Genomic DNA, 27,318 nt, shown 5'->3' with positions numbered 1-27,318 from the left:
TTGCATGCTTTGCAGCTTATCTTTATTTAATGCACATTGCAGTAAAAAAAATCTTGTGTTATTGGCAAATAATACTTATTATTACCAATTAAAGTAATTGAGAAATAATGTGTTATTACTATATTGCAACTGAGTAAACAAACCCTGAAATTCTATTCATGCAAGTTATGAAGTTTGGAGGAACTTTGAGACTCACAAGCATTTCAAGGCTAGAAATGGCCACTGCAGTATTATCAATCATCCTGTCTTCCAGTGCTTGACCCTTGGACAGGAGGCTCAACCATGGTTCTCCTGCATTGTACCACATAGCTATGTGGCATTATATACCACCTACCTCAAGGCAAAGTTGGACTTAAAGTGAGTTACAACACACTACGTAAAATAATAATCAAATACAGCATCCTAATAATAATAATAGTAGTAGTAGTAGTAAAAACCAAAAATGAATTGTGGCCAATTTTGGTTTTTTTTATCAACTGGCCCATTGGCACCCCCAAACGCCAACTCAAATGAGAGAAAATGGCGAGGAAAGTAATTTCTCCCTTATTTCAGCGCTGCCTGAGATATAGTTTGTTCTTGATGATAAAAATAATGGTTTAATCATTGTACGAGGGGCTGCTGAAAAGTTCTTAGCCCAGCCAAGAAGAGGATGATGTGGAGTGGAGTCATGAAACTTACAAGTTAATCCACACTTTTCTTGACACTTTTTGTTTCATTTCGTATCATTGAAGCGAAGTGTCAAGAAAAGTGTGGAAATAACTTGTATGTTCCATGGCTCCACATCATTCTCTTCTTGGGCTGAGAACTTTTCAGCAGCCCCTCTTGTCATTTAACATAACATAATTCTTTATTTGTATACCACGCATATGCTGTTCGGTTCAAGGCAGTGCATAAAAGAATACAACAAGGAGAAATTATTAACATTGAAATTGATTAAACCATGCAGTAGTGCGGCACACAAAATCTTCCTATCTGTCCCAGATAGGGATCACAATCTATGCTAAGGTGCCTGGAAAGAAAGGATGAGAAATATATACAAATCTGAGAAAAAAAAAAAAAAGAGTAGACAATATTACGATTGAATTAAATGAAAGAAGAAAATGAGAGCAAGAAGAGAATCAGAACATAGGAAAATTAAAAAGAAATGAAATATAAATAAAATCTTCTCAATAACCTGTCAAATCAGTCACATTTTAGTGAAGGCCTTAAACACAACTGTAAATATGAAATATAAATAAAATAAATAATAACAAAATAAAATGTAAGAAGAAGAAGAAAAATAAATGGGGAGTAAATTGAAATCAGTCATTAAGGCAGCTCGGCCACCATAGCGGGACAACCTCTGCAAGCAGGATGGCAGATCTTTCCAAGGGAAGGCGCCACTGCCCAAGTCCAGGAGCAGCCGAAGGTAGCAGAGAGGCAGGAGGGGCCCAACGGCCGAAGGTAGCAGGAAGGTTCAGCGATGTACAAAGGGATGAAGCCAATCTCTGGGACCACATGGCATCCGAAGGCAGGCACCTCCCAAAGCTGAAACCGGAGTGCAAGTCCCTCGAGGAGAGAGGAGGGAAGGTGGGCCACAGGAGATCCTCCCAGATGCCGGCATCAGTCCATCAGCAAGCATCATCCCAGTTCAGCGTTCTCCAAGATGCGGCATTCTCGCCGCCCAGTTCAGTTGCCATGAAGGCGCCGTTCCTCACTGCACTGTTTTGCAGCACCCCACCAGACACCAACAACTCAAGAGGCACGATCCTCTAACACAAGACCACAAAAGGCAGGTATTAGGCTTCGCAGACCAAACTGCGCCGCTGGAGAACTGAAGGAGGTGACTAAGGGTGCACCCAGCCATCAGCATCTGGCTGCACAACACCCAGGAGGGCCCCGCCAACCAAGCAATGATCCTCCGACGTTGCCAATGGGCCGCAGCTCATAAATCAGGCACCAGTCAAAGATAGCAGCAGGGGAAAAGTGGCAGAAATCAAAAGGCACTCCTGGCACACCGCACTACACAGGCCCACCATAGGCAGAGCTAGAAAGCATCGAAGTAGGCTCGTATGATTGAATAATTCTGCCATTAATGGTCATTCCCGGGTGGTTTAATTAGAGACAAAATAAGGATTGATCAAAATAAAATTAAAATTAGAAGAATAAAATAACACAAAACAGTAAAAATAGAGTAAAAGTAGGGTAAATATAATAAGAGAAAATAAAACAAAACAAAAATGACAAAAAGATGTCAGGAGGCACCACAACACACGACCTAGCCTGACATCATCTTTAAAAAAACAATGGTACTCTCTTATTTTAATAAATTGATTTGTCATTGAGAAAAATTAAATCGCAAATGTAATAAAACAGTAACTTACAACTGCACTCCAGGGTTGATGGATCCTAAGTCTATTTCTTTATCGAATTCAGTCCTGATATCCTCCAATAAGTCATCATCTCCAAAAGCTCCCCACTCAGTGTTAATGCACATTCTCCCCTCATCGCCTTCTACTAGATCAACGTTACTCATTTCTTCCATGTAACAGGCATTTGTACCAGTTCCTGTATTGTAGGTGATACAAAAATAGCCAATGATGCACAAATCACATATAAAGAGTGAATTACAAAAAAAAAAAAAATTAGAGGGCATGTTTGGTACTGGATTTTTGTGTGTGTTCTGCAAAATGTCAAAACTCAGATTTGTATGTCGTATCGAAAGTGGCCCACTTTATCTCCAGAACAAGGTGTTGGTGCATAATCTAGTGTGGAAATATTCTTTTTTTATGGCCATTTTTCAGATGTGTGTCTATCTTTTTAAATCATTTTTGGAATGCACAAAACAAGCCATTGGGATACAGAAGGGGGACAACATTTGTAGTATACTGGCCACATAGACATTCCAGCAGAGCAGTGGGGCTCCAGGGGTCATTGCAGTGAATTTAACATAAACGGTCCCAGGTACATATTTCACCATAACCCCCTTATAGTTTGTGGTCAGCCCTCCAAAACCTACCCAAAACCTACTGAACTCAACTGTACATCACAATAATAGCCCTTATGCCTGCAGGTGGTCCATATGGTCCATATGGTGGTCCATATGGTGGCCCAGTAGGCTTTTGGAGGGTTTGGGTAGACTCACACTCTCCATCAAAAGTGTAGTAGTTAGAGTGGGATTGTAGAAGGGGGGAGGGAATGGAGGCAGTTGCTGAATTTGTACCAACCCTTTAAGAAGTACCCAGGAGCATCAACTGTGGCTTAGCGCACACTGTATTATTCATATACTATGGGAGTGACTAACTGGTGATACTGAGCTACCACAGGTTCATCACCTCCATGGGAAATTAAGGTGTAGTAAAAGCTCAACTTTTAATATGCTTTAATAAATGCTCTGTTGCCAAAGAAAGTGCAAAATATGTCTGTGTTTACTACTTTCTGTAGTTAGCAGAAGCCAAGGGGTAGGGGGTTCTATTTAACCACATACTGCTGATAATTTGAGTGCATGTGTGCTTTTTTAACCCTGAAAAAAAAACTTCCTAAGAAGCAGGTGGAAATACAAGTGCATAGATTTTCTGGGGTAATTTTGCAAGAAGAAGAATGCATTTACAATATACACATGTTGAAAATCTAGTAAAGTCCACAGAGGCAAGAGTCTATTTGCTAATTTTGTGTACAGAGATAAAATTACCCCCTCTAAAAAAGGTCAATTTAAAAATACAAAATGGGAAAGTTAAATTTCCATTGAGCCCAACTATAAGAGGTCTGTTCAAAAAGTTCCAGGACAGTTTGAATTGTGCACTAATGGGAAGTTCTTTTGAGACATGCTAAGTGGAGTTGAGTAGCTTGAAACCTCACAAATAACCTCTTTTTTTCTGTTTGTTGATATCTGTTTTCATCTCTGAGCTACAGCAATTTTTGTGAAAGTGAATTTTCGGGACTGGCTATTGTTCATCATGTGTGACCTCAATGAACAATGCTACAGTGCGAAATTCTGTTTTACATTGGGTAAGACTGTTACAGAAACTTATGAAATGTTGAAAGTGGCTTATGGGAAACGTCATGAGTCATGGAAATTGTTTTGAATGGTATTCGTGCTTCAAATGAATGTCATGAATCAGTGGAAGACTATTTGCGAACTGGAAGACCATCAACGTCAACCAATGATGAATTTCTGCCTCAAGGACAATCTGTTAACTAAAATTACTATCTGAAAGTGTTGAAACAACTCTGTGAGAGAATCAAGAGGACATGGCCCAAATTTTGGAGGGAGTAGTCACAACAATGAGCCCGCTCACTCTGCCATTATAATTTGTGAATTTTGCACAAAAAAATGCAAAGATAGTTCTTCCCCAGTTACCTTACTCTCCTGACTTGGCCCCTGCTGATTTCTTCTTATTTCCTAAACTTAAATCCATGCTGAAAGGAAAGCGATTTGATACCATTGAAAACAAAGCAAAATTTGACAAAACAACTTTTGGTGATTCCTGAAGAATCATTTAAGGATTTCCAGAATTGGAAACGACGTTGGGAAAAGTGTATACATAGGGAAGGGGAGTACTATGAAGGGGACCCAATGGAATAAGTTGTAAGATTGTTTAATATATTTTTATAAAATCAGTCTTGAAACTTTTTGAACAGATCTTGTATAAGACTTGCAGAACATTTATTGGGTTCAGTACATCACTATTAGTTTCTTTGATCCTATAAAACTTATTCTGTTTTATTTTAATGTAAATGATTTTTTAATTACCAATAATGATACCAACTTCACAGTGTTGATCGTCATATCCACATGCCATCATAGTTCCCACTGTATCATTCACCAGTGCTAAGACATCAACATCAATGTCCTAACAGAGTAAACACATTAGTTATTGAACTCATATATACTTTTTTTTGCAATTTATTTTTATATATATCAACACTAATTCATGATTGTGGAATGCAAAATGTTACATATTAAGTTTCAATATGTGTGTGTGGTAATATGTAGAAATATAACAAAAAAGGAAAAAAAAAATATCTTTTTTTATTGGACTAACTTACCACAATTTTTAGTGCCAGCCGTGGCGGTAACAGCTCCTTTGCTCATCGGAATTCTATGAGCATCGGAGCTGTTACTGCTATGGCCAGTGCAAAAAACCGCACTACACTTTTATAAAAAAAGGGGGGGGAAGGGTTAATGTAGCTTATGGTTTTGTTTTTTGTTACTTTTTAATACTGTCTTGTTTTTGATATATCAATACTAATTTGTTTTGTTATTTTTAAAGATTTCCCTCTTTTTATTATTGCTGTACACCGCCTAGAAATTTGTATAAGCGGTATAACAAATTTTTTAATAAACTTGAAACTTGAAACTTGATTAGCTTTCGAAGGTAACACTTTCATCCTCAGATCAGAAATATGCAAATATTGGCAAAAATCAGTATATATAAGGGAAATATGAAAGCAATAGTTAGTTCATATAATATAATTAGCAATTTCAGTTTTCACTAGTTCACCACAATCCACTTCTTTCTCAAAACTTAAAATATGTTCACTTAAAAAGCACAAAAAATAGGAGGAGCATAATATCTGTGCCCATTAAAAAAAAAGCTACTCTTCATGTCTTGAACAGCTGAGCAGCAGGAGGCCGCTTCAGGGCTTTCCCTGCTGCTCAGATGTTCGACACTTTTTTTAACATTACCGACACCTTCAGACTGTTGGTGATTTTGGAGCGTTAAAAACTGGCGCTTCATTTTGTGCATCACCAAGGCATTGTTCGGAGTGCTCGTTTTAATATTAATGACTTCATTATACAAAATACTTCAGTGCTAAACTAATTAAAACTGGTTTAGCATTAATTGTTAAAGGTACGGTGAGTTTTGAACATATGGGCCACAGTCAGCATGGGTTCAGTCAAGGGGGGGGGTTCTTGCCTCACCAATTTGATTGACTTCTCTGAAGGCATGAATAAAGGTGAGCCAGTTGATGTACTGTATCAAGATTTTCAGAAAGCTTTTGACAAAGTTCCTCATGAGAGGCTCCTGAGACAATTAGAGTCATGGGATAGGAAACAATGTTCAATTATGAATTATGAATTGGTTATTGGACACGCAATGAAGTTACGGGGAAATACTTTTAAAACCAATAGGAGGAAATATTTTTTCACTCAGACAATAGTTAAGCTCTGGAACACATTGCCAGAGGATGTGGTAAGAGCGGTTAACATAGCAGGTTTTAAAAAAGGTTTGGACAAGTTCTCGGAAGAATAGTCCTTAGTCTGCTGTTGAGACAGACATGGGGGAAGCCACTGCTTGTCCTGGATCAATAGCATGGAATGTTGGTACTATTTAGATTTTTGTCAGGTATTTGTTACCTGAATTGGCCACCATGAAGACAGGATACTGGGCTAGATGGGCCATTGGTCTGACCCAGTAAGGCTAAGCTTATGTTCTTATCTTCTTAAAGGGCTCTAATGCAGCTTGACCTTCTTTGCCACAGAGATATTTAGGTCAACGCGGGTTACATAGTAACGAGATGCAAAACAGCTCATTACTATGCAAAAACCATAATGTAACTCACAATGTCCACTGAGTCATAAATTATGGCCATAAAGTCACAGTAAAATAGAAGTATTGGACCTTAAAGCTACAGCCTCAATGTTCCCAGGCCATAGAGTAAAGGGGCTGGTGCTATTCTGCAGCTCCCTTTTCCCGATGTTATCACCCCTGATCAAAACATTTCTTCCAGCACATTCCCGCACCCTGATCAAGGCCCTCCTGAGCTTATCCCCCTGATCAAGGCATCCTGAAGCACATTCTCTCTGATCAAGGCCCTCCTTAGCTTGTCCCCCTGATCAATCCCTCTGCGCATAGCCCCTCACTCCAGTTAAGCCCCCCCAAAATGGACCCCCCCCCAGTTGCTGCTGCCTTGCCAGCCTTATCTCCAAAATGGTGCCCCTAGCAGCAGTTTCACTTTACCACTGCCAGGTGTTATGTTTCTATCTACTGTATATATCTATCTATACGTTCATTAATGTCTATCTGCCTATCAATATATGATGAACTTTGCGGAGTGTTTTGACAGGGAATTTCTACTGTTATAAATGAGATAGAATACATGGAATAAAAACTCCAGAGGTGCTGGAGGATTTTCCTACCAATTGTCGTATCCTACGAATTGTCTTCCTACCAATTGTTGGGAGTCCAACTGGAATGCATCAGCATGCAGAAAATTTGCATGTAGATCAGAGTATACCAGAGATCCATTTGAGACAGAACACGAGTGTCTTTTGAACAACTTAATCCTGTAGAAGAAAGCCCAAGAATTTCATTATGATGTTTACTTACCTTGTGTTTGTTGATGGCATTATGAAGAGAACGGACCACATCTGTACCCCGTACTCCTCTCGCTTTAAAGCTTTTGGTCCAAGATAGCAAGACTCCCTTTAAAAATAATAATATAATCTGAAGTTTGAAATAGAAAAGTAAAATGAACATTTGGGGTTAAATTCTATATATGGAGCCCAACAAAGTGCTATTCTTTATACTGTGCTTAAAGTTAGGCGCAGTTTATAGAATAGAGTTTATGCCCAGGAACTGTGACCAAATTTAGGCATGGCCGTTGCACCAAGGAAAACTTCTTGCACAGATGCCCTTATTCTATAATCATGTGTGTAACTTCAAGTAATGCCCCCAATCTGCCCATGACCTGTCCGTTTCTGCGCCCCCTTTTCTCACTTCATGAAATTTGTAAATGATTTTAATTAGCACCAATAATTGCTTCTGAAAAAGCAAATTATGGCTGTTTGGCTTGTTGTTCAATTAAATTGGGTGTGCAGTTTGGGTATGTGACCAAAAATGTGTGCACAATTTTTAGTGCTTTTTATAGAATTTGGGGATTAGGGGCTATTCTATAACTGGGAAACTCTAAATAGGTGCCCCGAGGCCAGGTGGTAGATGCCTATTGTATAATGGAACCTAAGCACCTAAGTTCTGTTATAGAATTCTAGAGTACCTGGTATTGGCATGTCTAATATTTAGGCGCCCACAGTTATACCAGCCCTACAGGAGTTTAAATGCAGGTACCTAGATGTGGCACAGATGTGTGCAATTTACAAGCCCCTACTCCTAATCTGAGCTACCTGCAGCACAGAGGCAAGGAGGAGGTGCTTGGAGGAAATAATAAATAGCCCTCCATTTTGAGAGTAATTGTATAACCAGAGGCCTAGTTTAAGGTGGCAAAAGTATGCCTATTTGAAGCCCATTTTGGGTTCCTGAAGAAATTAGATTCTAGAATCTATTTATGTGAACATAAATATATGTTACTATTTGCCAGGTACTTGTGACTTGGATTGGCCTCTGTGAAGATGGGATACTGGGATGAATGGACCTTTGGTCTGACCTAGTAAGGCTATTCTTATGTTCTTATGTATGGAAAATATTTTAGAGGCTCCCTCATAGTAAAAGGTTTGGGTATCACCAGAGTTTAGTGAGAGGTTGGGTGATGCAAACAAGTAAATGTGTAGCCTGGTGATACCCAAACCTTTCATTTTCCATACATCAAAGCAGTGGCGTACCTAGGGTATGTGGCACCCGGGGCCCATCATTTTTTGACACCCCCCCATGTAAAAAAATATTTTTTGTAATGACCATGAAACAGAATAAATGGTCAGAATAGAAAATGGTCAGGCTAGAGGCAGTGAAAATTTTCTTATATTCCAAACATAACATAACATAAATTATGTCTGAATTGTCATGACATCAGAAGTACATATGGAGTAGTTGCAGGTGATGCTTGGGACAGTTCTGATTGTGTTAGTTCGGTTTTATGTGTTTTTTGAATAGAAGGGTTTTTATTTCTTTTTGAAGGTTTTGCAGTCTGTGGTCGATGTCAATTGGTTGTAGAGTTGGGGGTCGAGTGTTGCAGCTCGAATGGCTAGGAGGTTGTCGAACAGTTTTTTCTTTTGACGTTTTTGGTTGGAGGGTGTGTGAATGGTGCGTGAGTTCTCCTATGTCTGTTTGAAGTGGATTGAATTATTTAGCTGAAGAAATTAGTTACCCCCTCATCCCACACACATTAATTCTCTTCCATTTTTGTTCCCATTATAAAATACACTGATAAGTTCCCAGAAAAAAAATACATTAAAATAAGAAGTGAAAACAAAGGCCCCTACAGATGAGAACATAACATAAGAATAGCCTAACTGGGTCAGACCAATGGTCCATCATGCCCAGTAGCCCATTCTCATGGTAACCAATCCAGGACACTAATACCTGGTCAAAACCCAAAGAGTAGCAACATTCCATGCTACCGATCCAGGGCAAGCAGACACTACCCCCATGTCTTAATAACAGATTATGGACTTTTCCTCCAGGAATTTGTCCAAATCTTTCTTAAAACCAGCTACACTATCTGCTTTTACCATAACTTCTGGCCACTTCATTTTTAAGTTTAGATCTTTCCTTTCAAACAGAGACCTTGCTAGATGTCAAATACAGCACAAGGTAACTTCACATGGACTTAGCTGTGCAGGAAATGTGAATCTCCTCATACACCCACCATATAGTGCAAAAATGTGCAAAGGTCTGTTTTTTTCTTTCGATCACTACATAGCCTAATGCCACACAAGCAGCGCTGTTACAAACATATTCTGTAGGTCAATGCTAAGGATAACAAAGTTTCCTTCCTTGGACCAGAAGGAGATAAACCACTGGAAGAGATCCCAAAACAACACCCAAAGACCCACTCAGTGTGTGAACCAGTTGAGTGGAGTGGACTAACTGGGGGGTGGAAATGGGCCCGGAGTTTGCTCAACAGAATTTCCCAGACCACCTCTTCCTCTCAACACATTGACACGCTGCCACCATCACCACTAGGAACACCTCACTGGGTAGGCCAGCTATGCTATAAACTTTATAAAACACATTATTATATTTTCTTATAAAGCACATATTTTAACTGAACTCTCTGACATCCTCAGCCTTTCCATTCACAAAAATAGAAGGAAAAAAAGTTCCCATTTCCTGCTGTCTCATGTCCCCGGCCTATACAATATTTTTTTTCTGCAGACCCTTCAAAAGTCTGACCAAATCCTCGTTTCACTTGCATTATAAAGTACTGAGGATGCCATCTCTCCCCAATCCCAGGTCCTAAAGTCTAAGACAGTAGCGCAAACTAATGCTGCCCGATACAGGAAAAAATTTTTTGATTCGATTCAGCCCTTTTGAATTGGTTTTTCAATTTGATTTTCCTGCCCAGTTGGGTGATTTTTTTCAAAACTCCTGGTGGGTTTTATAGCTTTTTCACCCCCTTTGGCTTCTCCTAACCACACTGGCGCTGTGGTGTAAATAAAATAAAGAAACAAAAAGGACTTTTCCTCTCTCTGTTAAATCCTAGCTCACGTTTGCAGTCCAACACCAGCTCTGGCAGGATACACATTTCAAATCTGACATATTATAATCACAAAACAGAAAATAAAATTAATTTTTCTACCTTTTGCTGTCTGGTTATATTTCAAATCTTGTTGGTCCAAGGCTCTGGTTTTCTTCTGATAACTTGCTTGCCAGGGTCTCCTTCTTTCTGCATGCTAACCATCCATCTGCCAACTCTGTCCTCCCTTTCCATTTCCCTTCCCTTCCCAGGAAGTCTGGTATCTTTCCTTTTTTTCATCTCCCTCCACAGATCCACCTTTTCTTAACTACCCTTTCATCCGGCATCTCTCCCTCCTTCTCCACCACCCCAGAGTCCACCATCTCTCCCTTTCTTTTCCCAATTACCCTCCTCTCCAGTATCTCTATCCCTCCTCCACACCATCCCTTGTGTCCAATTTCTCTCCCTTTCTGTTCCTTCCCTCCCTAAATCCCATGGTCCATCATCTCTCTCCCTCTCCTCTATTTTCAGACCCATTATTTCTTCCCCCCCCCAAAGTTTGGCATATGCACGTCTCTTTGAACACCCCCTTCCCTCCATGTACTTCTAAATCATGGTCCCCCCCAAAGGCCTGTCCCCCCTTAAAGGTCTGCCTGTCCCCCCTTGAAGGTCTGCACCCCCCGAAGGCCTGCACCCCCCCGAAGGCCTGTCCCCCACTTGAAGGCCTGTCCCCCCCCTTGAAGGCTTGCACCCCCTTGAAGGTCTGCACCCCCCCAAAGGCCTACACCCCCCCAAAGGCCTGCACCCCCCCTGAAGGCCGGCCTGCCTGCCCCCCCTTGAAGGCCTGCACCCCTTGAAGGTCTGCACCCCCCCCGAAGGCCTGTCCCCCCTTGCAGGCCTGCCTGCCTGTCACCCCCTCCCCCTTGAAAGCCTGCCTGCCTGCCCGCCCGCCCCACCCTGAAGGCCTGATGCCCCGACCCACCCCGAAGGACCGCTCGCCCCCCTGGCTTCCCCGCACCACCTATGAAGCAGCCGCAGCAGGATCGCGAAGTCAGCGTCAGCGATCCCTGCGCTGCTTCCTGCGCCACGGTCCCGCCCCTCCTCTGACGTCAGAGGAGGGGCAGGATCGCGGCGCAGGAAACAGCGCCTAAGCAGCGCAGGGATCGCTGACGCTGACTTCGCGATCCTGCTGCGGGCTGCTTCACAGGTGGTGCAGGAAGGTCAGTGGGGCGAGCGGTCCTTCGGGGGTGGGGGGGACTGAACATCAAGGCCGGGAGCACCCCCTTAGGGCTGGCACCCGGGGCGCACTGCCCCCCCTGCCCCCCTGCCCCCCCCGCCCCCCCCTTGGTACGCCACTGCATCAAAGAACTCTCAATTTATGTAAACATATATAGTATATATGAATTGTTCACACAAAGAGATTCTAGAATCTAATTTCTTGAGGAACCCAGTTTGGGAATCATTGGTGTAGATCATAGAATACTATATTTTACACACATTCTTGCAAAATGTATATATTCACAATATACTGTGCCTACAATATATATATTTAAATTTTGTATAACTATCCATGAGCTTAGCTCACTGAAGGTGCATGTTTAAGGTAACATAGTAACATATGTTACCTTAAATATGTACCTTCAGTGAGCTAAGCTCATGGATAGTTATACAAAATTTAAATATATATATTATATATATATTCACAATATACTGTGCCAACATTTTACAAGAATGTGTGTAAATTATAGTATTCTATGATCTACACCAGTGATTCCCAAACTGGATTCCTCACATGCATGTTTAAGGTACAGAGATGTTGTGTTTTTCCTTTGGAACTATCTGGGGGAGACTGGAGCAGATGGTTTGAGGTGTCCTGTCTGGGGTTATAAACCTATATTCTTGTGAAAATTGCCACAAAACAATTTTAATTAATTTTTTATAAACAATTTTCACAAGAAATAGGTTTTTGACCTATGGTTGATTTCAACATAATAGTAAATCCTTACATGTAAAGGGTTAATTTCTGAGGGTTTTTTTCCTCCTATAATTACTGTGTTTGTTCTTTTACAATATATTATTTGAGCATCTTCATTTATTGGATTTAAAATTATTTATTTATTTATTTGCTTGTTTATTTAGCCCATCCTCCCAAAGGAGCCCAGAATGGTTACAAGGTATATACCCGATGTGTAGTCTGTGAAAATCTCAGCAACGATTCTTGAGCAAAATGGAAACTTAACTGGCAATCACATAAGCCTTTTTACTACCCCTGAAGAAGCCCATTAGAGCGAAACGGACCGGGCCTCCGTTGGGTTATCTAAGATAAGTGCTTACTATTTTCTAAATATAAATAGAATGATTATTGTGATATTGAATCAACAGTTGCTGGTCACTTGATTGCTCAACCATTTAGAAGGAAAGATTTAAGTCTTAAATTAATACATATTAGTATTTATAATAAAAGAAGAATATGAATTAAAAATCAATGAAAATTACAAAATATAATTAAAAATTTAAAAAAATATTAATTCAAGGGTTTTTGACCGGTGATGATACCTAACCCCGAAATATTTGTGACTTCATTGATCACATTCTAGGGGTATTTTGAGGTCTTTTTCTCCCTTGATTCTAATCACATTATATATATTATAAGTGTTCCATCAAGCTTGTCATATGATTGACAATATAGACATGATAAAACATATTAACACTATGCAGCATCTGGATGAGAGTATACAAATTAAAGGGGGAAGTTATCAATATGGGCTCCTCTTAAGTCAGGTTATTTTATAATATAACGGAAGTATTGTAGCAAAGAGTTCCATTTTATTAGGGTTACGGTACTATATTTGTGAAGTCAAATGAGGTCACATGTCCCTGTCAATACCCCTGCCCCGCTCCCTCCTTTTACCAATCTTGCCCCTGCCCAGCCCCCTACCTTTCACCCATTTTCTTAGTCCCCATTCCCATCTTCTGTACCCATTTAGGATATGACAATTCTAGGTAATATTAAGATACAATATTTTAAGCATTTTATACTCTGCCCTCTTCAGGAGAATATTTGAAACAAAATAAAAGTAAACAAGTCCCAGTCCCTTTCCTTTTCTCTTTTTCCCTCCCTCTAACTCTCCCTCTGCAGGGGCTTCTCTCTCCCACCCTCCCTCCAGATCCCCTGAGGGTGCTTCTCCGTCCCTCCACCCCTCCGTGGGTTCTTCTCCCCCCTTCCCTCCCTCTAACCCCACTGTGATGCTTTTATTTCTCTCTCTGTCTCTTTCTCCAAGCTCCCTCCTGTGGGTGCTTCTCTCTCTCTCTCCCTCCTTCCAACCCCCCCCCCCCCCGGGAGGGTCTACCTCTTCGCTGAAATTGAATCTTTGGGCCAGCTGGCAGCAGCAGCGAGGTGAGCCTGCTGCCGTTGGCTTGTCCCGGAAGCTGCCTCTTTGAAATGACTTCCTGTTCCCACATAGGCGGGACACTCCAGAGAGGTGGCTTCCAGGGCAGGCCGACAGCAGCAGGCTCACCTTGCTACTGCTGCTGGTTGGCCCAAAGATGCATTTTCAGAGGAGCAGGAGGAAGTAGAGTGGGGGAGAGGGGGGGGGGGAGAAGGGCAGACAGGTTAGGGCTGCAGCAGCATGACACTTTCTCCCCAGAGAGGGGAGAAAGCCATCCGGATACCCAGACAGTTCTCTAAAAAGAGGATATGTCCAGGTAAATCCAGATTTCTGGCAACCCTACATTTTATGCAATGAAGCCCTATGCTAAAATAACCTGAATTGTGGTAAAATAAGCCGATTCAATAATAGCCCACATTGATAACATCTCCCTTAAGCTGGTTACAAAATGTACTAGATTAGGGTGTTCCTAAGCCTTTCTAAATTTAGCTGAACTATTCAGTGTTAACCAGCTAAGGAATGTAGTTTTCAATGTGGGCTAGTGTCATGTTCCCTCTAGCTGAGCGGGAATCCTCCAACTACATTGCTGCCAGGAAGGGAAGGGGGGGTGTCAATATTTTTCAGTGGCTAGAGACAGGCAGGTTCCCTTGAGTCCTGCAGAACATAAGAATAGCCTTACTGAGTCAGACCAATGGTCCATCATGCCCAGTAGTCCATTCACACAGTGGCCAATCCAGGTCACTAGTACCTGGCCAAAACCCAAGGAGTAGCAACATTCCATGCTACCAATACAGGGCAAGCAGTGGCTTCCCCATGTCTTTCTCAATAACAGACTATGGACTTTTCCTCCAGGAACTTCTCCAAATCTTTCTTAAAACCAGCTACGCTATCCACTCTTACCACATCCACTGGCAACACATTCTAGAGCTTAACTATTCTCTGAGTGGAAAAAAATTTCCTCCTATTGGTTTTAAAAGTTTTTCCCTGTAACTTCAACGTGTGTCTTTGTACTTTTTGATGGAGTTTGCCTGTTGAAAATGTGATAGTGAACAGCACCTCCCACTGGCAGGGCTGTAGCTGGAGGACCCCTGTTCAGCTTAGAGCGGTGGTCTTTATTAATTTTTAAGCTGGGGCTGCTTGGGATTCTAATAAGTTGAAGGAGAGCCGCCAAATATCTTCCCATGTGGAGCCATGACACTGCTGACCAGTATGTGTCAATGACTTCCATTCCCACAAACTTCATTAGGTTGTACCCTCAATATTTGTGAGCATTTCCAAATGCATTCTCTTTTGTCTATTCAGAAATGCCATGTCCTTCAAGCATGTACTCCTATCCCTATTTACTTTTCCCTTTCTGTGCTGAGCCTGGGTTGAGAGGCAGAGTGGCAGGGGGAGAAAAATCCCAGAAAACCAATGAGGGCCACCAAAGAGGTCGCTGGGGGGCCACCATTGGCCCCAAGGCCTTGCATTGAAGAACACTGGCTTAGAGGAAACAGTGGTTACCATTAAGATCAGTGCTCCCTCTAAGCGGGCGGGTGGTGTGAGCAAAATTTTTTTCGCTGTGCGCTAAAAATATCGGGCGCCAGCGCCAACTCGCCCGATTCTCCTCTCGCCGCCCTGCCATCTCCGTACGCCGTGCGCTGTGACGTGAAACTTGTGCGCTGCGAGGCAATATTTTGTGCGCCAGCGCACGCCAGCGCAGCTTAGAGGGAACACTGATTAAGATGTGTTATTTTACCACTAACTCATGCTGGGTTTAACAGTAAAATAATACATTGTACTGGTAAACCACGTTGATAACTTCCCCCATAATTCTCTAGAGCAGTGTATCGCAAACTGTGTGCCACAGCACACTAGTGTGCCATGGCGAGATTCCGGGTGCTCAGTGAGATGCCGGCGAGGAGAGGCTCCGGCTCTGGCTTACCGCTTACAGGACATGCCTCTTGTGGTGAGAGGCACTTCCTCTAGGCAGTCAGCTGATGCCGGTGCATCTCCTCCTCTCTCCACCTCTCCATCCCAGCACCCCCCACCACCCCTCCCCAGCATAGTAATAGCAGGTTCTACGCATACATGGATGTCAATGTGATAATGCCCCAAATGCACGCGACGTCATCACGTTGACATCCGTGCATTTATGGATGCCTTCCAGCCGCGGCACTGGGTTTAGTGTGCCGCAGCTTCAGAAAATTTGCGGAACGCTGCTATAGAGTCAACTCTGCTCGTACAAATAATACACGTCCTATTCAGGACGATTTAGAAAGTCCTTTCAGAAGGATTAGGTAGCATTTACATTCACCAGGTTTTTAAAACTGACCCCACAATAAACACATTAAATGGAAGCTGTCTCTGCACCTAAATATAGCCTTTATCTTTCTTATTTGCTGCTAGGGAAAACACAATTCCCTCTAGATGTTGGACCTTGCAGGTATTTCTTTCTTTCTTTTTCTTTTACCTCTTCCAACTTGGTCTGTTTGCACGGGAAAGAGAATGTAGCACCAACGGGTAGTTTCTTATGTTTTAATTTTTTTGCCTCCATGAAATCGACCAGACAGTCAGCGACATGTTCAAATAACTGCGTAAAAGAGAGAGAGAGAGAGAGAAGAAAGTTGCATTAACCATCAAAGACAGACTAGGTGTTAAGACTGTGAGAATGAAAGGAACTTGCAAACTGAATAAACCTCTCTGAACGAGGGGCATTGGAACACAATGGGGGTAACATAGAAACATAGAAGATGGCGGCAGAAAAGGACTACAGCCCATCAAGTCTGCCCACTCTGCTTACCCACCCACTGTCTATGCCCTAATGACCCAATTTCCTTATCTTGACCCTCGTAGGGATCCCACATGAGTATCCCATTTATTCTTAAAGTCTGGCACGCTGTCTGCCTCGATCACCTGCACTGGAAGCTTGTTCCAGTGATCAACCACTCTCTCTGTGAAGAAATACTTTCTGGTGTCGCTATGAAATTTTCCGCCCCTGAATTTGAGCGGGTGCCCTCTTGTGGCCGAGGGTCCCTTGAGAAAGAAAATGTCATCTTCCACTTCGACACGTCCCGTGAGGTACTTAAATGTTTCGATCATGCCTCCCCTCTCCCTACGTTCCTCGAGAGTGTAGAGCTGCAATTTGTTCAGTCTCTCTTCGTACGAGAGACCCTTGAGCCCCGAGATCATCCTGGTGGCCTTCCGCTGAACCGATTCATTTCTGCGCACATCTTTACTGTAATGTGGCCTCCAGAATTGCACACAGTAATGCTCATAAGGACTCCTGACATTAGACACTGTGAAAAAAATATGTTAAATGCACATTCTTATATTGGCAATTGCATGCACAATTGCCGTTATACAATACTAGCGTAAGTCCACTTATATGTATGCACCTAACTTTAGATGGGAGCAATTATGCTAACTCAGTGGCTAGTGAAAATGCTCATACACGCTGTAATACATCATTCTCCGTCACAGCACCTATTACATGGAATTCGCTTCCTGCCTTTTTAAGAGAGGAAAAGTACAGATAAATTCAAGGGATCTCTAAAGTGCTTTCCTTTTAAAGATGCCTTTGTATCCTAACTCGGATACTTTCATATAACATTGACTCATTAATCTTCTCTTTCCTTTCAATGTGTTCTTCCCCTCCTACTGTTGTTACCCTTATTTGTTTCTTCTCTTTTAAAGTGTATTTCTTCTGTTTCCTCATGTTCCATGTTGTGATTTGTGTCCCTGTCTTTAGTCAGGTTTTTATATGATTACTATTGTAAATTGCTTAGAATTCTATGTAAAGCGATCAAACAAATTTTTAATAAACTTAAAACTACCTAACTTAGGCAATCTTTAGAGAATTATTCCCTGAGGGTCTACTGCTGTGCGGTTCTGTGTGCCACACTTATCATCTCAAAGAAAAAGAGAAAAAGCTATCCTAGTCAGTGTACCTGGTGGGGCGTGAATCCATGGCAGAACACCCCTCCTCTGGCCAGAGCACCCCCTCCTCCTCCAGGCAATAGAAAGATGCATGCCTGTACGTGACCGTTGGCTCTACTGCCCCCCCCCCATCCTGGAACAGGAAGTTGATATCAGCAGAGGCAGGGGCTGGTGGAGCCGATGGCCGTGTGCAGGTGGACCACAGACCCATGACTGCTCCAGCACCCCTGAGCTCCCTACTAGAGAGTTGCACGGGGACAGAAATCCCACCCATTCCCGCCCATCCCCGCCAGGATCCTCTCCGTCCCCATCAGGATCCTCTCCGTCCCCACCCATCCCCCATCAGGATCCTCTCCGTCCCCACCCATCCCCGCAAGGAATTACCTCCATCCCTGCCCGTCCCCATAAAAAGCAGCAATTCCAGTTTCTTTTGTGTTTGCGCTGCTGTTTTCCTTGTGGAATCTCTTTGGTGGAACTCTTTTTTGTTTTCTGTTCAGGTAATTAACTTATAAACCCCCTCTTTTACTAAGGCTGACGTGTCCATTATATTATATGGACGAACCCTGCTTCCAAAGCCTTCCATCCCCGTGGGAGTCCCGTGAGCCAGAGGGGGGTTCCCGGGGAGTCCCGTGGGTTAGGGGGGATTCCCGTGGGATTCCCACGATCCCTGTTCCCATGCAGACCTCTACTCCCTATACCTGGGGCGGACCACCCCACTATCCCACCCTTGGTACGCCACTGATCATAGTAAATCCTGGTGTGCAAGTTGGGTGTGCATCCATGTCATTCTATAATACTGTGCACCGTTTTTTCAGGACACTCCTGCCCCACCCATGCCCCTCCCATGGGAATGCCCCTTTTGTAGTTGTACATGGATACACTTAAGTGCTATCCTATAACTGGGCATGTAAGTGTATTTCCATGCCGATCTGCTGTTTCAGTACTCTGAATCTGCTGGAACGTACTTCTGCACCAAAATGTGAGTATGGAATTAGTGCCTAACTTTATGCACCAGTTATAGAATCCCCTGTATGTGTGTGAATTAGCCCACAGTGCCATGCTAGGGTTACTGCACTCATGCACTAACAAAGCTAACTGCTTAGTGTCACTAAAGTGCATACATCTTTCACTATAGAGTCTCTTTGTCAAACTAGGATTTTCTGCTTTCAACCATGTGGTTGAAGAGACTGTGTGACAAAGGCCATGTTTTAATGATTGGGAATGTTGGGTTCCCTGAGGCAGCTTGGCGAAACATGGTCCATGTTGGACCCCTACATACTGTGGCCGGGCAAGGACCTGATAGCTGGGTGTGGCCTTACCCTGACCCCAAGCATATTATTTAGCGCCTTTGAAATTGCCAGTCGAAAGAAAACCAGGATTCTTCAGGATTTGAAAAGAGCTTGAGTTTTATTAAGCCTATAAACACACCCAAGATGCTGTTTCATTTTATGAAACAACACAGTTCAAGGCACCATTGTATATTTGCAATTCATGGCAGGCATCACTGCATTTTCACAGTCCAAGGAACTTCAATTCAAAAACTTCTGATTGTGCCTTTTGAAGGACTTCCCCTTTCCTTAGCTAGGCTTTACATTAGGGACTCTCTGTTCCGGGCCCTTGGCCTACTGGCTGGGCTAGGCAGCAGCCATGTGCCTACTCCAATCTGACATCAGAAAATTTTCTCTACACAAAACTTCCTTTTTGGAACTACTTTCTCTTCTCCCTTTATGACACTCACAGCATTGCCCTGTGCCCTAGCTAGGAACATCCTACTAGAAATGTGCCTCCCATTAAATAATCAGTTGATCCTGACTCCCGCCTGTGTTTCCTGGTGTTTTCACTTTCAGGGTCAGAAAAGGCAGCTTTTAGGGTGCTTCTCTTTTCGATACAATACAAAATATTGCCCTAACTGGGGCATGTTAAACACAATCACACATTTTTTGTTCTTTCCCCAAAAGCACTGCTCTTGATTTCCAAAGCTACGTTTATGCACTTCATTCTCAGAACCTTATCACTCAGGATCAAAGCTTTACACATAACAGTATCAGACTTCCTTCTTCCTTTATCTCACTCATACATGCATTTATCCTTCATGAAACGGTCTTGCTCAGAGGTGCAGTCCATATCCCCCCACCTCTTCACTCTCTGGTTCCCCCCCCTACCTGTGGGTTTAAAGGTTTCTTGGAGCCAGCTTCCAGCTCCTCCTCAGAGAGATATTCCCAGTAAAACTTGACTTGTCTCTCTTGCTTCTCTTTCAGGTACAGGAAAAGAAGCTTTCCTTTGAGAGGAGCCTTTCTGCATGCCTAGAGGATCCGCATGCCCGGGAAGTCTGAGCCGTGGTTGCCTCTCCTCTCTCTGCACAACTGAAAGGAATTTATTCCTTTCCATGGGCCCTCCCTCTATGCAGGGTTGCCAGATTTTCCAATTGGAAAATCCAGACCCCCTAGACCCACCCCCAGGTCCACCCAGTTCCGCACATCCCTGCCCTGTGATGCCCTAATTCCGCCTTCAGTCCTGCCCTAGCCCTGCCCCGGCTGCCTGCTTTTGTCGGGCAGGGAGGAAGTCTGCATGTGCGCGTGACATCATGGTGTGGCATCTGCATGCATCCGTAGAGAATGACACAGTGACAAAATTCATCACCGTTCCCGTCCCCGCGGATAACCGCGGGAAATAATCCCATGTCATTTTCTAGTGTCTATTTCAACCTTGGTCCTTCTACACCAGCATTCTTCAGAGCAAAGCTTGCGGGGCAGTAGTTGTGGCCATTCATACTCTGATTCTTATGTGAGCCAAGGATAATGAAGCCATTGTGACATCACTGATGTGATTGGCTCTTAGGCACTGGTGAAATGAGGCATTATGACATCACAATATCTGCTCTGGATACCAGAGACTGTCATTTTGTAGTGTCTATCTCAACTTCAATCCTTCTACACCAGCATTCTTCAGAGCAAAGCTTGTGGGGCAGTGGTTGTGGCCATTCATACGTGATTCTTCCCTCTCTCCTTAAAGAATGACATGAAGATGGTTTCCCGCGGTTATCTGCGGGGACGGTAACAGTGATGAATTTTGTCACCGTGTCATTAGATGTCCTCTCTGCCTGACGCGATTTGAGGAGGCTTTTCAAAACCCAGACAAAGTCCTCAAAAGGAGGACATGTCCGGGGAAATCCGGACGTCTGATAACCCTACCTCTACGTGTCTGAAGCTCCCCGGCACCGCTAGCACCTCCCCTTTCATTAACCTTTTGTTTGCCCTGCTGTCTAGCTGGTGGAACAGACTCAATCTTCCCTCTGGGTGAGGAAAAGGAATAATAGGGTAAAGGGTTAGTTTTTGGAGCCCTCCCCACCCTGTTTTCCCATTTCAGTGTTTCCAGGGGAGCTTCATCTTTCTTAAGGGCCTTTATAGTCCTGCCTCTCTCCCTGGGCACTGGCTTTCTTTTAGCCTTTCTGGTCTAAGTGCTGGGTTTTTAACCATGACAGGTTCCTGCCCGTCATAGTACTTTAAGATAAGTTTTACTCAAATATATATATATATATATATATTTTTTTTTAAGTTCCAATAATTTTATTGGTTTTATAAACAATAGCAATACAGAAAAAAAAATACGAGAAGCTTCCGAGAACTTCGGAAGTAATCAAAAAAAGAAAGAATTTTACAAAGCCTTTCTCCCCTCCTTGCTTCCATTCATTTTATCGTTTTTTTCAGTCTCTTTGTAATCAAGGTAGCTCTACAGGCTCTTTTACAGAGGCTACACTTATTGTTTTCCCTAAACCCGGTAAGGATCCTCATGATGTTAAAAATTACTGTCCCATCTCCCTGATCAATATTGATGCAAAAATCTTTGCTATAATTCTTGCTTCTCGACTACAGTCTGTTCTTCCTTCTCTCATTTCACCTGATCAATCCGGCTTTCTGAACTATCGGTTTTCTTCCAATAACACCCGTTTATTATCTCACATTCTTCATTACTCCTCATCTCATTCTGACCGCCTTTTGGTCTTAGCCCTTGATGCTGAAAAAACTTTCGACCGTCTGGAATGGCATTTTCTTTTTCATATCCTTCGTTGGTATGGTTTCCCTGAATCCTTTTTATCCATGATTAGAGTTCTCTACTCCCATCCTGCGACACGGATAATGATTAATGGAACTCTTTTGCGACCCTTTTTTCCATCCCGTGGCACGAGACAAGGATGTCCCCTTTCAATCTTTTCAATCTTGCCCTGGAACCACTCTTAGCCGCCATTAGACACGATGCCAGAATTGGAGGGTTTCAGTCAGGCCCCTTTTCAGTCAAACTCTCGGCCTATGCCGACGATATTCTCCTTTATGTCACTCCTGAATCCCTAATGTACGTACTTGAACAAATTAACCAGTACTCTGCTGTCAGTTTGAAAGTGGCCCCCACAATATTAGGTGGTAGGGGTTAAGTGAAAGGCGTACTGACAAACGCCAGGTCCCAGGTTCAGTTCCCTCACAGATGACTCACCAGGAAGTAGAATAATAGACACAACCAGAGGTGATTGCATAAAGAATATATTATAGAAATAGTCTTACAGAAAAGTAATATTTATAAGCATTACAATTAAGCAGAGAGCATTACACTTAAGCAGAGAGCAAGCAGTCTCACTGCCTTACAGAGGTCAGAGGCAGAGAGGGACATAGAAGCTTGTAGTTCTAGGAAGCTTCGTGTTAGATAAATAAAGGGAAGGATAGACAGAGAGAGGGAGAGCCAAGACAGAACCAGAGTGCCGAGCAAAGAGCCAAGAGATAGCTCCATAGAAAAAGAGAGAGCTAACTTGATAGAGCAGAGAGCAGGCTTTTATACCTTGGAATCTTATTCTGAATAGAGAAAATATTGTATCTCCCAGTATCTTTCTGTTTAGAATTTGTAAACTGTTTGAGACAATGGTTAATTTAATTGCTAAGGGTCTATCTGCCTTCCCATGCCAGGGTCAGATTGATATAATCTCCCAGAGGCCTCTAGGCTGACATCTGCCATCTCTGGTTATAAATTAAACATTACTAAATCTGAAATGCTACCGCTCAACTGTATTGACGTGCAATCTGTCGCTTCTAAATACGGGTTTTTCTGGTCCCCTACTAAGATTAAATATCTCGGTTTATATTTTGGATCATCAATTGACTCCACCTTGACACTTAATACTGATTATATCTTTTCTATTATCCGTTCTTGCACTTCCAGATGGTCCCCTATGAATCTCTCCTGTTGGGGCAGACTCTCTACCATAAAAATGATGATCACACCCAAGATCAATTACATTCTCAGTATGCTCCCTTGTCTCTTCCCTCACTCAGTATATTCACGTATTGAACATCTTCTCTCGTCTTTCCTTTGGCAGGGCAAACAACCTCGCATAGCACTGCGTAAACTGAAATGCTCTAAATTTGAAGGTGGAGTTAACTTCCCCAGTTTTCGGGAATACCACTACGCTTTCTTGTTAGCTCAGGGCTCCATTTGGCTGAATCATTGTTCCTCAAACACATTACCCACATGGCTATCTCTGGAGCATTCGGTGGTGGACCCCTATTATCTCCAGCATGCCCCTGCCATTCCTCTTCCTCCACTAGCCAAACAAAACCCGATTTTGCTTAATACATGGCAGGCGCTTCATTTCATAGATTCTATTTCAGAGAAAAAAATTGGGCGACTCGATACTAGCACCGATTTGGCACAATCCCAATCGCAAGATTGATAATGCAGTTATGGTTTGGAAAGCTTGGCATCATCAGGGCATTTGGAATTTATCTCATCTTATTATAGATGATAAATGGATTACCTTCTCTGATATTATTGTGAGATCCTCGGATAATCTATGTTGGACCTGCAAATCCTCCGTAGGATCCTTATGTCATATGCTATATGATTGTCCTCATTTGCAGATTTTTTGGGCTTCTGTTTGGCAGATGATTGCAAAACTTTTTGCGTTTAGTGATCCCTTATCTTTTGATATTATAATTCAGGGATCCCTAGCACTTTCCACACCTCTTTCTATGTATCATGATCGCCTCCTGACCCTTTTGCTATTTCTTGCTCTTCAAATAATACTACAAAACTGGAAAGACTTCACAAAACTTGACTTCAACCAATGGTGGAACTCTGTCTGTCTCCATAATAAATATGAACACCATATAGCGGAACACCATAATTCATCACTTTCCTATACTAAAACATGGTTGACAATGATGGAATTTTGTGGTATAGACCTTTGACTGTATGCTTACTTGATCTCTCTGTATGCTTACTTGATCTCTCTTTTTCTTATTCCTATTACTACTCAATATGATTACTTTGGACATTCCTTCTGTTGTTCTATTTTCAAATATATTTTTTGATTCAAAGAAAGAACTGGGACTGTACAAACTTCCTTTATAAGTCACAAATTAATGTGCAACAATTGAAATATGAGACATAGCAGGGACACTGTTCTCCATTTGGTCTCTTGGTTTCTGAGCACATATATTTATTTAAGGTAAATATTCTCCTTCCCCCCCCTTTTTATGAAGCTATGTTAGGCTTTTTTTTTTAATTGCCGACCATGGCAGTATTAGCTCTGACGCTCATAAGAATTCTATGAGTGTTGGAGCTAAAACCGCTGTAGCCAGCGACATAAAAGCCTAATGTGGGTTTGTAAAAGGGGGGCGTTAGTTTTTTATTATTATTAGTGGTTACTATGCTGAATGATTTTAGGGTTGAGTTGAAAAATAAATATGCAGTGCCCCTCTTACCCTCCAAACTTTAATGACCAAGCTGGGGAATTATCAACATGGGCTACTGTTTGTTATGATGGGGGGGGAGGGGTTTAACCACAAAACAAAGTAAAAAAAATGACGAAACACAACTTGAATTATATAGCAAACTTCCTCCATCATCTAATGCAGTGGTTCCCAACTCTGTCCTGGAGGACCACCAGGCCAGTCGGGTTTTCAGGAGAGCCCTCATGAATATGCATGAGAGAGATCTGCATATAATGGAGGTGACAGGCATGCAAATCTGCTCCATGCATATTCATAAGGTCTATCCTGAAAACCCAGCTGGCCTGGTGGTTCTCCAGGACAGGGTTGGGAACCACTGATCTAATGTACTTATGCAACACATAAAGATATGTTATCAAATGTACTCAGAAAAATACTTTTTAAGGGAAAAAAAGACTTCAAGTGCTCAAAGGTGCAGGACCTGTTGTTTGAACTATCATACTGAAAAAACTCCCTCTTAGGTAATGCTTCACCTGCAGACATTTTTAGTTTTAACTACAGTATAGTCTTTTAATAATTATTTCATAAATCAATTGTCCACTTAGCTTTAACTTGGGCAGAAAACACACATCCTAGTTCACACATAAGAACTCCATAGCTCAACAGAGCTTCCCTGTTTCACTAACCACAGCTTCTTCAGGAGCAGTAGATTGAAAACCCTGGACAGATTATATGCCCTACAGGTTGTAACAAGCCCAGCACTACTGCTAGCCTTGTTCCAGTTAAAAAGCGTGCTAATATTTAGCGCCCGCTAAAAGGAGCCCTATGTTGAGACTCAACAGTGTGAAGGTGACTTTCATTGTTAGAAATTCTAGGCAAAGCTACAATTTGTTATAGCTAAGATTAGTTATGAAATGCTTGTTGCACAAGAAAATACTGTACCCTTAACAAAAACACAGTTGTTGAATAAATATACTGTGAAGTGAAGTGAGTGGCTTGTACTTACTTTTGCCCCACTACCATGTATTATCTCTTTGGGGGCAGGGTAGAACTGACTGTCCATCTGAACACTCTGCTTCCCGTTTTCAGAGAGTTTCACATTTAAGACTCGGAATTTGGAACCGCCCAGATCAAGGGCAAGGAAATCTCCTTTTTCTGCAATATAGACATTTTATATATATATCTCCTTATGACCCTGGGCAAGTCACTTAAATCCCCCATCGCCCCAGGTACATTAGATGGAGCGTGAGCCCACCAGGACAGATAGGGGAAAATGCTTGAGTACCTGAATGTAAATCACTTAGGCTATTAGTGGTATATAAATAATAAAATAAATAAATATATACACAATGTTTGTAGTTTTTTTCCCTTTTCAGTCATCATGCAAGGCTATTTGTTATAATCTTTCTCATGGACATTTCTAATTGTGCAATACACTAGAGAATGACACGGGGGCAGTTACCCACAGGTAGCCGCGGGTAACCCGCATAAACGATGGGGGGGGAGAAGTGCTCACTGCGGGCATGGGGACAAGGCCATCCACCGCACCATGGAGCAGTGAATGGCCTTGTCCCCGCAGTTAAGGGAGGGAAGACGCGCAGTCACCGATAGCGCAGGCCTCCTCCCTTCCTCACTACCTACTGCCAAATCTATCTCCCTCCCTCCCCCTTACCTTCACTGCGCTTTCGTAAAAAACATACTGAAGCTGGCGAAGCCTGCCTGCCTGCAGTAACATGTGTTTATGTGGAAGCTTCTCCTCTGATGCAACTTTCGGTTGCCGGCTTCAGTATGTTTTTTACGAAAGCGTCGTAGGTAGGGAGGGAGGAGGCCGCGCGTGATCAGTGATCGCGCGTCTTCCCTCCATTAAATTTCAATTCTTTACTAACGTGCCGCAAAGGTGAGGGAGATTCTTGGGCCGCTGAAGGGCAGTGAGGTGGCAAGAGGGAAGGGTGGATGCTTCGGGGACGGGGCGGTGAAGGGGTCGACAGGGACGGGGCAGTGAATGGAATGGTGGTCCGGTGACAGGGCAGTGGTGGGGACAGATTTTTTTCCCTGTGTCATTCTCTACAATACACCCCACCCCTAGTTATCTACCATCTGCCACTATTCTCCTTAGTTCCTCAACTTCACTCTAATAGCCTAAATGCCTGTTAATAGCTGGCTGTTCCTGCCCTGTAATTATTTCCTTTTGAAGTCTTCATAGCCCTAGTCCTTTTCAATTCTTTTGCAAATCTTTAAAAATGTTTTTATTTGCTAAACACTGAAAATTAATCCTTCGTAATTTCCTGTTGTTTTTCCTTTACTATTCCTTTTTTAATTGTTAACCGAGTTGAGCTTCCTCTGGTTGATGACCCGGTATATAAATCTAAGTTTTAGTTTAGTTTAGCCAGCTTTATTTAAGGTTCTAACTAAACCTCCGTTTTACTGCTATGCAGCTGCATGATGTTTTATAATTAAGGAAGCAAGCTACCCATTCAGACTTAACACAGTGACGGGACTAAATCGCGCGAGACAACGGCACGCCGACAACTGAGCGCAGACAACTGAGCGCAAGGTTGACGGCGCACCAAAGAAAAGCACTATTTTAAAGGGCTCCGACAGGGGGTGTGGGGGGGAACCCCCCCACTTTACTTAACAGACATTGCGCTGGCATTGTGGGGGGTTTGGGGGGTTGTAACCCCCCACATTATACTTAAAACTGAACTTTTTCCCTAAAAAACAGGCAAAAAGTTTGGTTTCAAGTATAATGAGGGGAGTTACAACCCCCCAAACCCCCCACAACGCCAGCGCAATGTCTGTTAAGTAAAATAGGGGGGTTCCCCACCAACACCCCCCGGTCGGAACCCTTTAAAATAGTGCTTTTATTCGGCGCCCCGTCAACCTTGCGCTCAGTTGTCTGCGCTCAGTTGTCGGCGCGCCGTTGTCTCGCGCGATTTTGTCTATGAACCCTTAACACAGCA

General features: G+C 42.7%; 1 protein-coding gene across 3 annotated transcripts in view; it reads right to left on the bottom strand.

The window, feature by feature from the left end:
* Positions 1 to 27,318, bottom strand: part of LOC117359850 (hexokinase HKDC1-like) — an 83,588-nt gene that overhangs the window by 37,431 nt on the left and 18,839 nt on the right. For all 3 annotated transcript variants that reach the window (XM_033943226.1, XM_033943229.1, XM_033943228.1), the window contains exons 3-7: positions 25,365 to 25,513; positions 16,177 to 16,296; positions 7,314 to 7,409; positions 4,733 to 4,832; positions 2,364 to 2,547 (exon numbers count right to left, since the gene is read on the bottom strand). In XM_033943226.1, coding sequence (XP_033799117.1) covers positions 2,364 to 2,547; positions 4,733 to 4,832; positions 7,314 to 7,409; positions 16,177 to 16,296; positions 25,365 to 25,513 — 649 coding nt within the window. The remainder of the gene's footprint in view (positions 1 to 2,363; positions 2,548 to 4,732; positions 4,833 to 7,313; positions 7,410 to 16,176; positions 16,297 to 25,364; positions 25,514 to 27,318) is intronic.

Source organism: Geotrypetes seraphini, chromosome 4 (assembly GCF_902459505.1).
Source record: "Geotrypetes seraphini chromosome 4, aGeoSer1.1, whole genome shotgun sequence".
Lineage (NCBI taxonomy): Eukaryota > Metazoa > Chordata > Amphibia > Gymnophiona > Dermophiidae > Geotrypetes > Geotrypetes seraphini.
Note: the sequence above shows the minus strand (reverse complement) of the source record. Positions and strands in the feature narration are given on the sequence as shown.